Here is a 14,208-nt window from a genome sequence, read left to right as displayed (position 1 = left end):
CTCAGTCTGTGTCATGTAGAGTAGACCGTAGGGCAGCCTCTAATCAGCCTAACCATTCCCGATGTCTCGCATATTAATAACTATAATAATAATAATAACTTTATTTATATAGCACCTTTCAAAGCAACTGTTACAAAGTGCTTCACACATAAAACAATTAAAAGAAGCAACGATCAACATGCAAAACAACAATTATCAAGCAAAATCACAATCAGGAGTCAACAATTTAAACAAAGGCCATGCAATAAAAGTAAGTTTTGAGAGCTGATTTAAAAGTAAGAAGTGAATTTTCATGTCTGAGTTCCTCAGGTAAGCTGTTCCAAAAGGTTGGAGCTCTCAAAGCAAAAGCCCTGTCACCCCTGGTCCTTAGCCTAGAGCGAGGGATAACTAACAGGGCCTTGTCAGAGGATTGCAAGCTACAAGCTGGTGAGTAACGTATTAAAAGCTCAGCCAGGCAGCTTGGTGCCAAACCATGCAGGGCCTTAAAAGTCAAGAGTAAAATTTTAAAATCAATTTTAAAATGTACAGGTAACCAGTGAAGGGAGGCTAAAATAGGTGAGATGTGATCATGTTTTCATGCTCTATTTAAAAGTCTGGCTGCAGCATTTTGGACACCCTGAAGCCTTTGAATCAAGTTTTGTCCCAGGCAAGTAAACACAGCATTACAATAGTCCAGACAAGATGTTATAAAAGCATGAATCATGTTTTGAAGATCATTAAAAGAAATAAATAATCTGATTCTAGGGATGTTTCTCAAATGAAAAAAGCACGACTAGGTTAGCCTTTTAGGGCATGCATAGTTGTTGGTAACTCATTTTTAGCTCAGCGAAATGGCCGTGTGGTCTCCCTCTCATATGTGGATGGCATCACTGCACCATAGATGTTCCATTCCTTATAGCAGTGATCCAGAGCATCATTCATCCACTGCCTACAGGGGAAATACAGCTGGTCAGTATACTCTCAAGAATGCCCATGTAAACTCTAATCCTCTTTGTGACACTTATCCAGTACTGTGGTAGGGCATTTATCATAAAAGACCCAATGCATCTAATTGGGCAGTATACCTAGCGATACACCATATTTATCTCAGTATTTTCAGTTGCAAGTCGAGCCATATTTGTGATATCATAAGCATTTAAAAGAAAAAAACAAACAAAAAACAGACTGCTCAAAATGAAATGCAGACTGGGACCTTATTCCCATTTGAAAACATGCAGCTGCACAATGTTACTCCTCAAAAACACTAGTAAGCGGCAAGGTTTTATGGAGTGCTGTAAGTTCAGTTCATTCAAAACACACCTAAAACTACAGTGGCTGACAAGGACAAACGCAATGCAAATACAGAAAGGCACTGCAGAAGAGAAACACTACAAATAAGAAAACAAATGCAAAAAGAAAACGCTGCGTATACACTCATAGAATGGAAGTGCTCCAGGCCTCCTGGGGCAGTGCTGAGCTTCCACCTGAGAGACAGATGTGTGAGCAAGAAGAAGAAAGTTATGTTTGGAGGAACGTTGGAGCTGGGACAGGCAACACAGAAAGGTACGTATTCTTTTTTATTTTTCTTTCTTTCTTGTTTTTCACATGTGGCCCTCATCTTTTACTGTATAATGAAAGTGAAGCTGATTTACACAGCTGACATCAGCGTGCTAGACACTTTGAGTTCTACAAGAGTAGTGTATCTGTAGTAGTAATGTTAGCTAACGTTACTGTAACTAACGTTACTTTCCAGTACACCCCAGGTTTCACTTCGGAGGCCTACTTTTCTGAACATTTTTTAATGCATAATACAGAGGTCATGATTATTGTAGACTTATTCATTACAGACTTTTAACAGCTCATCTCATAAATAATTTGATATTAGTTTTTGGGATATAAAATTAAATATTATCTATTAGTGTTTAGAGCTGAACCGCTGTGAAACAATCATGAAATAATGTTTTCTCTGATTTGCCTGCTGTCTATCAGCGCTGAGCGCCGCCTCCTCCGATTCAGTCTGTACCGCGGACACAACGCTGCACTGCTCAAGTCCGAGGAGGAGGACAGAAAACACTTGCTACTCATAATAAAAACTCCATGGGCTGCAATAATCCAAGATCAGAGGCTCACCACAATAATAGGAAATATGCACAAGTGGGATAAAAAAAATGGTGAAAGTGATTACATCCAGCAAGGACTTTCACCCAACGATCATTATGATGATAATAATAAATAATAGCAATGATAATTATAATCTAACACAATACATTCATAAAAATGAAACAAAGGAGCCTAACATAGGAAACAGATTATCATGACGTTTATATTAAAATCCTAAAAACAAGGAAAATCAAATCAAATAAATCCACTATAAAAACACTTCAAGACTTCTATTAAAGTTTTTTTAATGAATGTGGTTTTGATATGCTTTACATTTAGTTAAAAGGCAATAGTTGGGTCATCTATAGCAGTTCTGTGACCGTGGAGAGCGAAGGTTCGTTTCTCACTGGATTTGTCATCTATAAAGGTTAAAGAAAAAAACTAGCCGGGGTGCCCCTCACAAAAATGTGGGGAAATTTTGTAAGAGCCCTATATCCAAAATGGCTGCCGTCAGCCAAGCTGGAAATGTAATGGTTTTTAATGGTTTTGCCCACAGTGCTGCATAATACATGGTTTCTGGGACTATTTGGGTCACGAAATTCATAAATGATGTAGATTTATTGATTTGACCTATTTTTGACCTTCAAATTCAAGATGGCCGCCAATTTTTGGCTCTTTAACCCTATGGGCCCTAGGCCTTTTGGGGGGTATTTTGCCTGCCTTTACTTTAAAGGTCATATCACAGTCATTATAAAGGCTACGTACACATGCTATATCTTGTTTTTTCCAGGACAATCTGGGCTAACCAGATTTGCCATCATTTCATGTCCTTCTGTGTACCTGTATTTTATATTAATTTTTATATCAATCAAAAAAACAAATCTGTACTTTTTTAAATCTTTTTTAAATTTTTTAAATCTTTTAAAAATCTGGCAATATAAGAACCATGATGCTGGGACATTCTGTCACTTCACAGCTGTCCAAAACATGTGGTTTGTGCCAGGCTAGTCTCGCCACCAGACAATCAGAGATCTCCGCCTTCTGATAGTCTGGGGACACTCCTTTCTAAAGTGTGTTTAACACACCGGCAAAAACGGCTGGCAACAAAGCAACGCCTCTTGCATTTTTGAAAAGGACACGCCTTCTCGGAAATGTGCGCTCCTCCTTTTCTCATCCGCAAGGAAACAAACACACAGAGAGCTTGAAAATGGATGCCGAGAGATTTAACTCCGTTTTATCAAACGTGTGCTCATCCGTGAAGAAAATATTTTTTCCAGCGGATGTCTTAGTTACAACATTATTGAGCTAACTGGAGTAGTTTCATGTCGTATCCGACAACAGGAGGCTTTTAACAGATGACGTCCTGTTACCTTTGCTGCTGCTGTTAGCTGTCCCTGTCAGCTGCCGCCACTGATGCTTTCTAGACATCGTGATTTCCTAAAACTGAATAAATACCACACACGGCAACACAAAACTGCTTTGCTAAGTCAATCATGTTGTAACTAAGATTTCCGCTGGAAAGATATTTTTTTCACGGACCGTTTAATGAGTTATTACCTATTACAGACACTGCTAACGGCTAACAGGGCTAACAGCTAACGGTTAGCCCAGCTAAACGTGCACACAGAAATAGTAATGTTTGTTCAATCATTGTGTTTATAGACTTTACAAACATCGGATTAGTCCATACGGTGATACAGTGATGTGAAAAATGTGATATATAGGCTATATATATAGCTAAAAGCTCTGCTGGTTTTCTACCCGGAAGTATTTGTAAACAAGTATTTGTAACATCAGTCCGGCCGGACGGATGAGTCATGGCCTTGTAAAAGATTATGTTTGTTTCTTTTAGTTGGCGAGAATGTGTAGCCGCAAACGCAACAAACATCCACTGAACTTTGACGGCGTTTTCTGCGAGCACGGCTCAGCCATTTTGTACCGCTACACATGTTTCTAGTGGGACTATGTTTACAAGCACAAGAGTTCAGCAAGCCACCGAAGGACCGCCCTGCAGATTTACTATTGATTCTGCAACATAGGGAGTTTTTTTAAACTCTGAAATTGTATTCGCCCATCTAAACACAAAATCAGGGAGAAAGACATCAGTCTTTAGTTAAGCAAAGCGTCTAAAGACTGACTTGTGAGTCTAGTGCCAGGCGGACATGATTGCCAGTATTTTTTCATTATTGCAAGAAATTCCATTGACTCATTCACAAGTTAAAAATGTGTTTTATCTGAGAGAAACATGCAATATTTACATCTAAAGGCCCGAACATACTCGGGCAGAACGTACACGGAGCGGACTCGGAGGTTCGCCCGGACCAAAAGCGGACGTCCGCAAGCCCTGTGCGAGCAAAGCTTAGATTTTACGACCACGCAGACTCCGCTCCACACACCAGTGACTGCTCGGCATGTATTTTTCACATCGACGCGCAAGAATTGGGCATGGGGGGGGGGTCACCATGCCCTGCCCTGTCAGCATGCATAATTAGGCTACAGTTGTCTTGTCATCTAAAGTTTGATGGAGTGTCAACTGGACAATATGGAGATATTTGCATCTTGAAAGCTGGACTACAAATGTGGATAGACAGGGAGAAACACAGGCAAGCCTAAGACGTGGTAAAATATGATATTCCTCACTATATGAAGTGACTGATAACAAGATCTGTATAAAGGGTTGTAAAGAAATTCGTCAGGTTTTTATTTTGTAGACAATTAATCTGGATTTATAGCATGATGGGATGACAGCACAATGATGTGTGTGGTATCACTGGAAAGCTCTGCTCCTGCGCTTTCATGTGATATGCATGGCATTTCTGTGTGAGCCTGCATTTGCGAGTAATCCATCCAAGAGTAATGTGTGTGCAAAGCTGTATGAAAGCTTTGTTATACATAATTTTAGTTTACTTTTATCATTTTTTTTTCGCTGTGAAAACATTGGACTACCGACAAGTGCTTGGTCTTGTCGGAAAGCTACTGTTCCTCTGTTTCACGTGATATGCGTGGCTTCTATGACGCACGGTCGCGGAGAAAATCAATAGAGAAAACAGGTGTGAATTTGGATGCACTATGCATCGTTCGGGCCCATTTTTCAAAATCGTCATAGAGCCTTAATATTAGGCTCAAATGAAAGCTCTGCGCTGAGTTCAATTATGGACAGTAAAATTACAACATACACATAGATCATCAGATGTCTGGGGTGGAACCAATGAAAGCAGGGAGACAGAGAAGATTCTTTAGCTTGGAGTTGTTTTTATTAACATTTTTTTAATTATTTATTTCATTCATTCATTCATCTTCTAACCACTTCATCCTCTTGAGGGTCATGGGGGGGCTGGAGCCTATCCCAGCTGACATCGGGTGAGAGGCAGGGTACACCCTGGACAGGTCGCCAGACTATCGCAGGGCTGACACATAGAGACAAACAACCATTAACGCTCACATTCACACCTACGGACAATTTAGAGTCATCAATTAACCTAATCCCCAATCTGCATGTCTTTGGACTGTGGGAGGAAGCTGGAGTGCCCGGAGAGAACCCACGCTGACACGGGGAGAACATGCAAACTCCGCACAGAAGGGCTCCCACACCCGGAACGAACTGGCAACCCTCTTGCTGTGAGGCGACAGTGCTAACCACCACACCACCGTGCCGCCCTATTTATTATGATTTTTTTATTGAATTAACTAAAAACACTCTCCATCTGAATCTGTTGAATCTTCACACTGACTCCTCTCATCATCACTGCTACTCTCATCTGAGCAGTCATGAGGTGTGAGCTGCTGGGGCAAGGTGGGCAGGGTGTGATGCACTGGTCAACCCTTTCCATTCACTAGTTCCCATCCTTGACCAATGGGAGAAGGATGCTTTTGCAGGTTGTAATGGAGCTGGCAATATGTAAGGTAGTTTGTCCTTTCCATATGAAGATTCAAAGAGTCATCATCAAGTGGGAGACAGATTGTACACATATTCTTCAGTTTGTGCCATTTGGAAACTCTGGCCTGCCCGCAGCTCACATCTGCACTCTTAGCATAAATGATTGAGAGGACAAATGGGTGAGTGGGTGAGAGTCTGGAATTAAAACATGAAGGATATGAAGGCATTTGTCCTCTCTATCATTGAGGAATCAGTGTGAAGATTCAACAGATTCAGATGGAGAGTCTTTTTAGTAAATTCAATAGATAGATAGTGTTGAGCCCTCTCGAAGACAAACTTCTGTTGCCTTTTGGTTCCAGACAAGTTTTCTATTCTATTCTATTCTATTCTATAAATCATAATAAATAAATAATTAAAAAAATGTTAATAAAAACAACTCCAAGCTAAAGAATCTTCTCTGTCTCCCTGCTTTCAATGGTTCCACCCCAGACATCTGATGACCTATGTGTATGTTGTAATTTTACTATCCATATCTGAACTCAGTATGAGCAGAGCTTTCATTTGAGCCTAATAGTAAGGCTCTATGATGATTTTGAAAAATGGGCCCGAACGACGCATATTGCGATCAAATTCACACCTGTTCTTCTCTATAGTTTTTCTCCGCGACCGTGTGTCATAGCGAGAAGCCACGCATATCACATGAAAGCGCAGGACCAGAGCTTTCCAGTGATACCACACATCATTGTGCTGTCATCCCATCACGCTATAAATCCAGATCAATTGTTTACAAAATAAAAATCTGACGAATTTCTTTACAATCCATTATACAGATCTTGTTATCAGTCACTTCATATAGTGAGGAATATCGTATTTTACCACGTCTTAGGCTTGCGTGTGTTTCTCCCTGTCTATCCACATTTGTAGTCCGGCTTTCAAGATGCAAATATCTCCATATTGTCCAGTTGACACTCTATCACACTTTGCATGACAAGACCAACGCACTTCACCTTACCCAGACAACTGTAGCCTAATTATGCATGCTGACAGGGCAGTAGTCACCATATACATTGAGGGGGACACAACCCCCCCCCCAATGCCCAATTTTTTTTTACTGCGAACAAAGTGGCAAATATTATCTTGGAGGACACCATTGCACTTGGTTGACTATTTTTCTATTGTCTTAAGGCCCGAACATACTTGTGCGTACTATAAGCGGAGCGGACTCTGCGAGAAAGGTCCGCAGTCATTCGGGTTTCCATAGTCGAGCGCACTTCCGCGTTGTAGTTTCCTGTAAAAATGTCTGTGAAACACACTACATTACCCACAATTCCTGCGCGTCGATGTGAAAAATACATGCCAAGCAGTCACTGGTGTGCGGAGCGGAGTCCGCGTGGTCGTAAAATCTAAGCTTTGCTCCGCGTACGTTCCGCCCAAGTATGTTCGGGCCTTTAGATGTAAATATTGCATGTTTCTCTCAGATAAAACACATTTTTGACTTGTGAATGAGTCAATGGAATTTCTTGCAATAATGAAAAAATACTGGCAATCATGTCCGCCTGGCACAAACCACATGTTTTGGACAGCTGTGAAGTGACAGAATGTCCCAGCATCATGGTTCTTGTATTGCCAGATTCCAGAGAGTCTCCCCTCTTCATATATGGCAGAATATGTCAACTTCCAACTTGCTATGGTGAGATACATGTAAGAATCTAAGAATTTAGTAACACAGATTTGTTTTTTTCATTGATATAAAAATTAATATAAAATACAGGCACATAGAAGGACATGGCAAATCTGTTAGAAAAAAAAAAAAAGTTAGCCCAGATTGTCCTGGAAAAAAAAAGATATAGCATGTGTATGTAGCCTTTAGAATAACTGTGATATGACCTTTAAAGTAAAGGCAGGCAAAATACCCCCAAAAAGGCCTAGATGAGGGCCACATGTGAAAAACAAGAAAGAAAGAAAAATAAAAAAGAATACGTACCTTTCTGTGTTGCCTGTCCCGGCTCCAACTATCCTCCAAACATAACTTTCTTCTTCTCGCTCACTTGTCTGTCTCTCGGGTGGAAGCTCAGCACTGCCCCTGGAGGCCTGGAGCATTTCCGTTGTATGAGTGTATATGCAGCGTTTTCTTTTTGCATTTGTTTTCTTATTTGCAGCGCGTTTCAGTATATGCAGCACGTTTCTGTATATGCAGCGTTTTCTCATATGCAGCACGTTTCTGTATATGCAGCACGTTTCTGTATTTGCAGCATTTTCCCTTTGCATTTGTTTTCTTATATGCAGCACGTTTCTGTATTTGCAGTGCATTTTCCCGTTGCATTTGTTTTCTCATATGCAGCGCGTTTCTCTATTTGCAGTGCGTTTCTGTATTTGCAGCATGTTTCTGTATTTGCAGCATTTTCCCTTTGCATTTGTTTTCTTATATGCAGTGCGTTTCTCTATTTGGAGTGCGTTTCTGTATTTGCAGTATTTCGCGTTTGTCCTTGTCGGCCACCGTATGAAACACATTAAACATGGCATAATAGCAACAATTTCAAACACAACTACATAATCGGCTTCACTATAACTCGCAGCATTCACAGACAAAGCACCTGTCTTCTACTGGACACATTTTCCCCACAAATACTACATGCTAATGTTCTAGCTCAAGCCTATGGCATTCTAAATTGTATAAACAAGCCTAGCAGCCATCGGACTCTCCTCTACTCATATGAAGCCAGGGTCAACAGCAACATTTAACGTAGTCATTTCTACCGTCTTCAGGACCTCATGCAAATGCTCTATCATGGTCCATGGGACCTCATGCCATATGCTCTAACACCCATGGTCTTTGGGACCTCATGCAAATGCTGCATCATGGTCTGTGGGACCTCATGTCGTATGCACAGTCATCCATGGTCCTCCAACTATATGCTGCATTCACTAACACTGGCTTGTCTGCTAATTGCTCACCTTTATCACTTTATAGTCCACTATCATACATCACCCATGATTATGTCCTTGTGGTTATCTTATCACAATTTCTTTCTTGCTGATTTATTTTCTTCTAGTCTTGGGACCTATCCTGCTGTACTCATTTATTCAAGTTGGACATAAATTAACATAATTCTATTAGTTCAATTCTTTTTAATTTGCTTGCATTTATCATGCTGCTCACTCATTTATATGGCCTTCGGGACCTCACGCAAATGCACAATCACGGTGTGTGGGACCTCATGCTGTATGCACAAACACCCATGGTCTTTGGGACTTCATGCAAATGCTCTATCATGGTCTGTGGGACCATGACCTTAGTTTTTGTTCGGTCTTATGACCTTTTATTTATGTTTGGTCCTCACTGACCTTTTATTATATTCTACATATATGCCCAGGTCACTAGGACCTCGCACCAGTCATGGTAATTTCAGTTTGGTCATCAGACCCTTTGTGTTGCTGTCATGCTGAAAATTGCTGCCTTTAACTTACGTTTGGCCGCCGGACTTTTGTCTTCCTTTTGCATTTTTACTTAAGTTGGTCTTCTGACCTTAATTTCTGTTTGGTCTTATGACCTTTTATTTCAGTTTGTCCTCATTGACCTTTTATTATGTTCAACATATAGACACCCCTGGTCACTAGGACCTAGCACCAGTCACAGTATTTTCAGTTTGGTCATCAGACCCTTAATTTCTGTTGCTGTCATGCTGAAAATTGCTGATGTTAATTTATGATTGGTCACCGGACCTTAATGTTGTTTTTTTTTAACATTTTATCTAAGTTGGTCTTCTGACCTTAATTTCTGTTTGGTCTTATGACCTTTCATTTTAGTTTGTCCTCGTTGACCTTTTATTATGTTCAACATATAGACATCCATGGTCTGCAGAACCACAGACTTTTCAGCTTTCCTTTCTGGCATATCACCATCATTTCTGTTGTCACAGCTTACTTATCTCTGGCTTTATATCATTTGGTGGTTAGACCTCAACACGTTTCCTTGCTGCTTTCCTTTTCAACACTTATTTTGCATCTATCATCATCTACTTGTTGGTGGCTCCCTAGCTGTCATTCCAGACATATTGCTACCACACATTTCTCATCAGAGTTGTACTAATTTCATTCAGGGCTAATTTCTGTCATAGACTTAACTATGCAGATATCCATTCCATAGTCTTTCACATTTTGCTTAATAAACCTTCTCTAGCTGCGCATCTCCCAATAATTTTCTCTTTACTTATTTATTGCTGGTAAGGTAAAGATCACCTCATGTCAATTGGTTGGTTGTCCCTCTCCCTTCTTACTCTTCTTTTTTGGGGGGGTCCCTACTCAACTATGCATTCATCATCCTCCTTAAATCATACCACCTCTATGGGGTCTAATCGCCAAAGACTTTTCACATTTCGCATTCCTATGTGCACATGATAATAAATATTATCAAATATTCTTTTTACTAGAAAAAAACATTTCTCTCCTGATTGAAATGAAGCTCAGCATAAGTTCAGTCAGGAAGACTTTCTTTGTACAACTTTGTACAACATTTACAACTCTCTCCATCCCACTCCCACTGCTTCCCCTAATTAGCTGACTATGGTTGTTCACTCTTATGGTTGTTCACTTAGCCAATCAGGATGCCACTGCAAAATTTTATATCTGCTCTCTCTTCTGCTGCTGTCAGCCATCATTTTAGGCAGAATCTTCGTGCCCTCCTCCACCCCATTCACCTCCAGCCATGGTATCCAGAGTCCAGGACAAGCTCAACAATGGCTCATTCTTCTACTCATCCAGATCACCAGCACTTCATCTTCCTCTCATCTCATCTTCACCACCTCTACCACCATCAGCATCTCAACCCCGCAGTGGTTCCCTATTCAAATATGGATTCATCACCCTCCTTAAATCATACCATCTCTACAGGGTCTAATCGCCAAAGACTTTTCACATTTCGCAGTCCTATGTGCACATGTTAATAAATATTCTTTATACTATAAAAACGTGTCTCTCCTGATTGAAATCTATCTATCAGTTGAAAACACATAGCACCTCAAACGCTCCCAGCTGGGCGTTTCCTGGGAACAACTGGCATTTTCAGCTTGGAAAAAAAAAAACCTTTGGTGGGCCCTAGATAGTGGAAATTAAAGCTGATATAGAAACTGCTACTATATCAACCAATCCAAAAAAAATGTGGTTTCCTCATAATTAGCTGATGTTTATGAAAGAACTGACTTCTTTTTTTTCAGTAACTTCTGGTCTGTAATTTACTTTTTTTTTTTTTGCTTTATGAAATATATTAATTAAAATAATAAAATTTTGTTTGTGTGTGCAGAGGTATGAAGGTGATTGAGAACAGGGCTCTAAAAGATGAAGAGAAGATGGAGCTTCAGGAGATTCAGCTGAAGGAGGCTAAACACATTGCAGAGGAGGCTGACCGCAAGTATGAGGAGGTGAGTTTTCTGCAGTATCATAGTCAGTGTGTTTACATGGACAGTTTAACTCCACTTTCATTCGGAATGAAAGACCATTCCGATTAAAAGCGGTCATGTAAACGGTTATTCTGATTCAAAAATGGTCATTCCGATTGAAAATTAAATCCGATTAAAGGGGGTGGTTTATTCCGCTTGTCATTCCGAATGAAAGAATTTTGTGTGCATGTAAACGCTCATTCAATTCAATTCAATTCAATTTTATTTTTAAAGCCCAATATCACAAATCACAATTTGCCTCACAGGGCTTTACAGCATACGACATCAGCGGATAAGGAAAAACTCCCCAAAAAACCCCTTTAACGGGGGAAAAAAATGTTAGAAACCTCAGGAAGAGCAACTGAGGAGGGATCCCTCTTCCAGGAGAGACAGACGTGCAATAGATGTCGTACAGAACAGATCAGCATAATAATAACAGTAATCCGTATGACACAATGAGACAGAAAGAGAGACAGAGAGAGAGACAGAGACAGAGAGAGATGCAGGACAGACGGTAATGACAGTAGCTTACAACAACATTAATGAAAGTAATAATATTATAATTATTCTGGCTACTGTGGTACAATATGTTGAAAGTATATATTAATATCTGATAGTATACATATGTGACAATAATCATATGTGTATAATAACAGTAGAAGTATGACTAATGATAACAGCAGCAGCAAGAGGCATCTAGCAGGACCACGGCAGCAGCACAACCACACGCGTCACACTATCCAGGCACCGCTGCGATATGAGTTAACCTGCGAACCATTCCTCTTTAAGTTCATTCCGGTCTTTCTGCGCATGCTCGTTTCCTTGCCCTTCTGGCGCTATGACGTATATAGCGCGCATAACAACGGGCTGAAATAGAGCAGTCGGACTCGTTGCACTCACCGGTATCCATATGCCAAAGCACGGTCTTCTATCTCCCTTCTTCGACCTTCTACCTCTTCTCCTCAACAGACTAAGCATTAGCAGAACAAGGTTGTTGTCGTACTGCTGCTTCAAGAATATAACCTAAACAAGGCACTAAGAATGGCATCATCAAGCATCTTGTTATCCGGAGCGAGGACTATAGTGTTTTCTTCCGGTAAACGTAAACACGTAACATCCGCCCCGCCCCCTATCTAATCAGAAACCTTCCCTGCCCCAAACCTTGCGCAGACCCGAATAAAGGCGATTAAACTGATCTCCCATGTAAACCCTTATTCGGAATGAATATTTCTCATGTAAACTACCTGGAAAAACTTTAATTCCGAATGATTTCATTCAGATTTATTTCATTCTGAATGAGAAGCCATCACGTAACCGTACCCAGTATCTCGTGAGTGAGAAGCTCCTAATGATGCTCAACATATATGTACCGCTGCAATGGTGATTTTTATATGTATTATGGCAGTATTAATAATAATATAGCCATACAACCAATGTTATTGCTTCACAATAAGCCAATAATATGTGCAATGGATAAATGTTAAGTGACACTGAGATCAGCACTCTTACTGACCAGTCCACATAAAAAAGTAAAGAAGGCACATTTAACTGTGGCTATAAAGGAGTTGATTATGTTTTAATGTCTGTGATGTATGAAACCTTATAATATACATATGTATAAAATTCCATTTGCCCAGGTGGCTCGTAAGCTGGTAATTGTAGAAGGAGAACTGGAGCGTACAGAGGAGAGGGCAGAGCTGGCTGAGGCGTGAGTATCTATAACGTTTACCTTACACTCCATTGTCTTCTTATAAGATTTGACTTTTCTATGTGCTTTTTAGTAATAAGGCCAGATCACTCGGTGGAAGAATAAGAACTGAATGTCCAGAAAAATTGCAAGATGAGTTACAAAGTCAAGCTTCTCAGCTGTCAGGTGTCACAACATCCTAACTCCTTTTACAAAGTAGAATGTATTTGCTGACTTCTGCTTGTGTGGTCAGTTTGATTTTAGATACAGCAACGTACTGTTTTTTAAAACAATGTGCAACCAGGGTTAGACTGGAAAAAATCTTTCAGGGCGGGAAATATAGGGCGAAATATAGCCCCAGTCAGACCACTTTTTAGGCAGGGGGTCTGGAAGTCTGCTATCAGGAATATTTTACTTCAAATACTTATTTTCCTGCATTCTGGTGAATTTGAGTGCATGTTAAACACAAAAACTAAGGAGCCAACAGCACCTTAGTACAATGTGCATCAAATAAAACCCAAGGTACATATCATCAATCAATTCAGTCAATCAATTTTATTTATAAAGCCCAATATCACAAATCACAATTTGCCTCACAGGGCTTTACAGCATACGACATCCCTCTGTCCTTATGACCCTCGCAGCGGATAAGGAAAAACTCCCTCAAAAAACCCCTTTAACGGGGAAAAAAAACGGTAGAAACCTCAGGAAGAGCAACTGAGGAGGGATCCCTCTTCCAGGACGGACAGACGTGCAATAGATGTCGTACAGAACAGATCAGCATAATAAATTAACAGTAATCCGTATGACACAATGAGACAGAGAGAGAAAGAGAGAGAGAGAGAGAGAGAGAGAGAGAGAGAGAGAGAGAGATGCAGGTAATGACAGTAGCTTACAACAACATTATTGAAAGTAATAATATTATAGTTATAGTTCTGGCTACTGTGGTACAATATGTTGAAAGTATGTATTAATATCTGGCAGTATACATATGTGACAATAGTCATATGTGTATAATAACAGTAGAAGTATGACTAATGACTAATGATGGCAGCAGCAGCAGGAGGCATCTGGCAGGACCACGGCAGCAGCACAACCACACACGTCACACTGTCCAGGCACCGCTGCGA

General features: G+C 40.3%; 1 protein-coding gene across 1 annotated transcript in view; it reads left to right on the top strand.

Moving 5' to 3' along the window:
* LOC117248496 (tropomyosin alpha-1 chain) overlaps window positions 1–14,208 on the top strand; it is a 69,534-nt gene that overhangs the window by 29,504 nt on the left and 25,822 nt on the right. The window contains exons 4-5 of the mRNA XM_033613638.2: window positions 11,256–11,373; window positions 13,029–13,099. Coding sequence (XP_033469529.1) covers window positions 11,256–11,373; window positions 13,029–13,099 — 189 coding nt within the window. The remainder of the gene's footprint in view (window positions 1–11,255; window positions 11,374–13,028; window positions 13,100–14,208) is intronic.

Source organism: Epinephelus lanceolatus, chromosome 16 (assembly GCF_041903045.1).
Source record: "Epinephelus lanceolatus isolate andai-2023 chromosome 16, ASM4190304v1, whole genome shotgun sequence".
Classification (NCBI taxonomy): domain Eukaryota; kingdom Metazoa; phylum Chordata; class Actinopteri; order Perciformes; family Serranidae; genus Epinephelus; species Epinephelus lanceolatus.
This window is presented reverse-complemented; position numbering and strand designations above follow the sequence as displayed.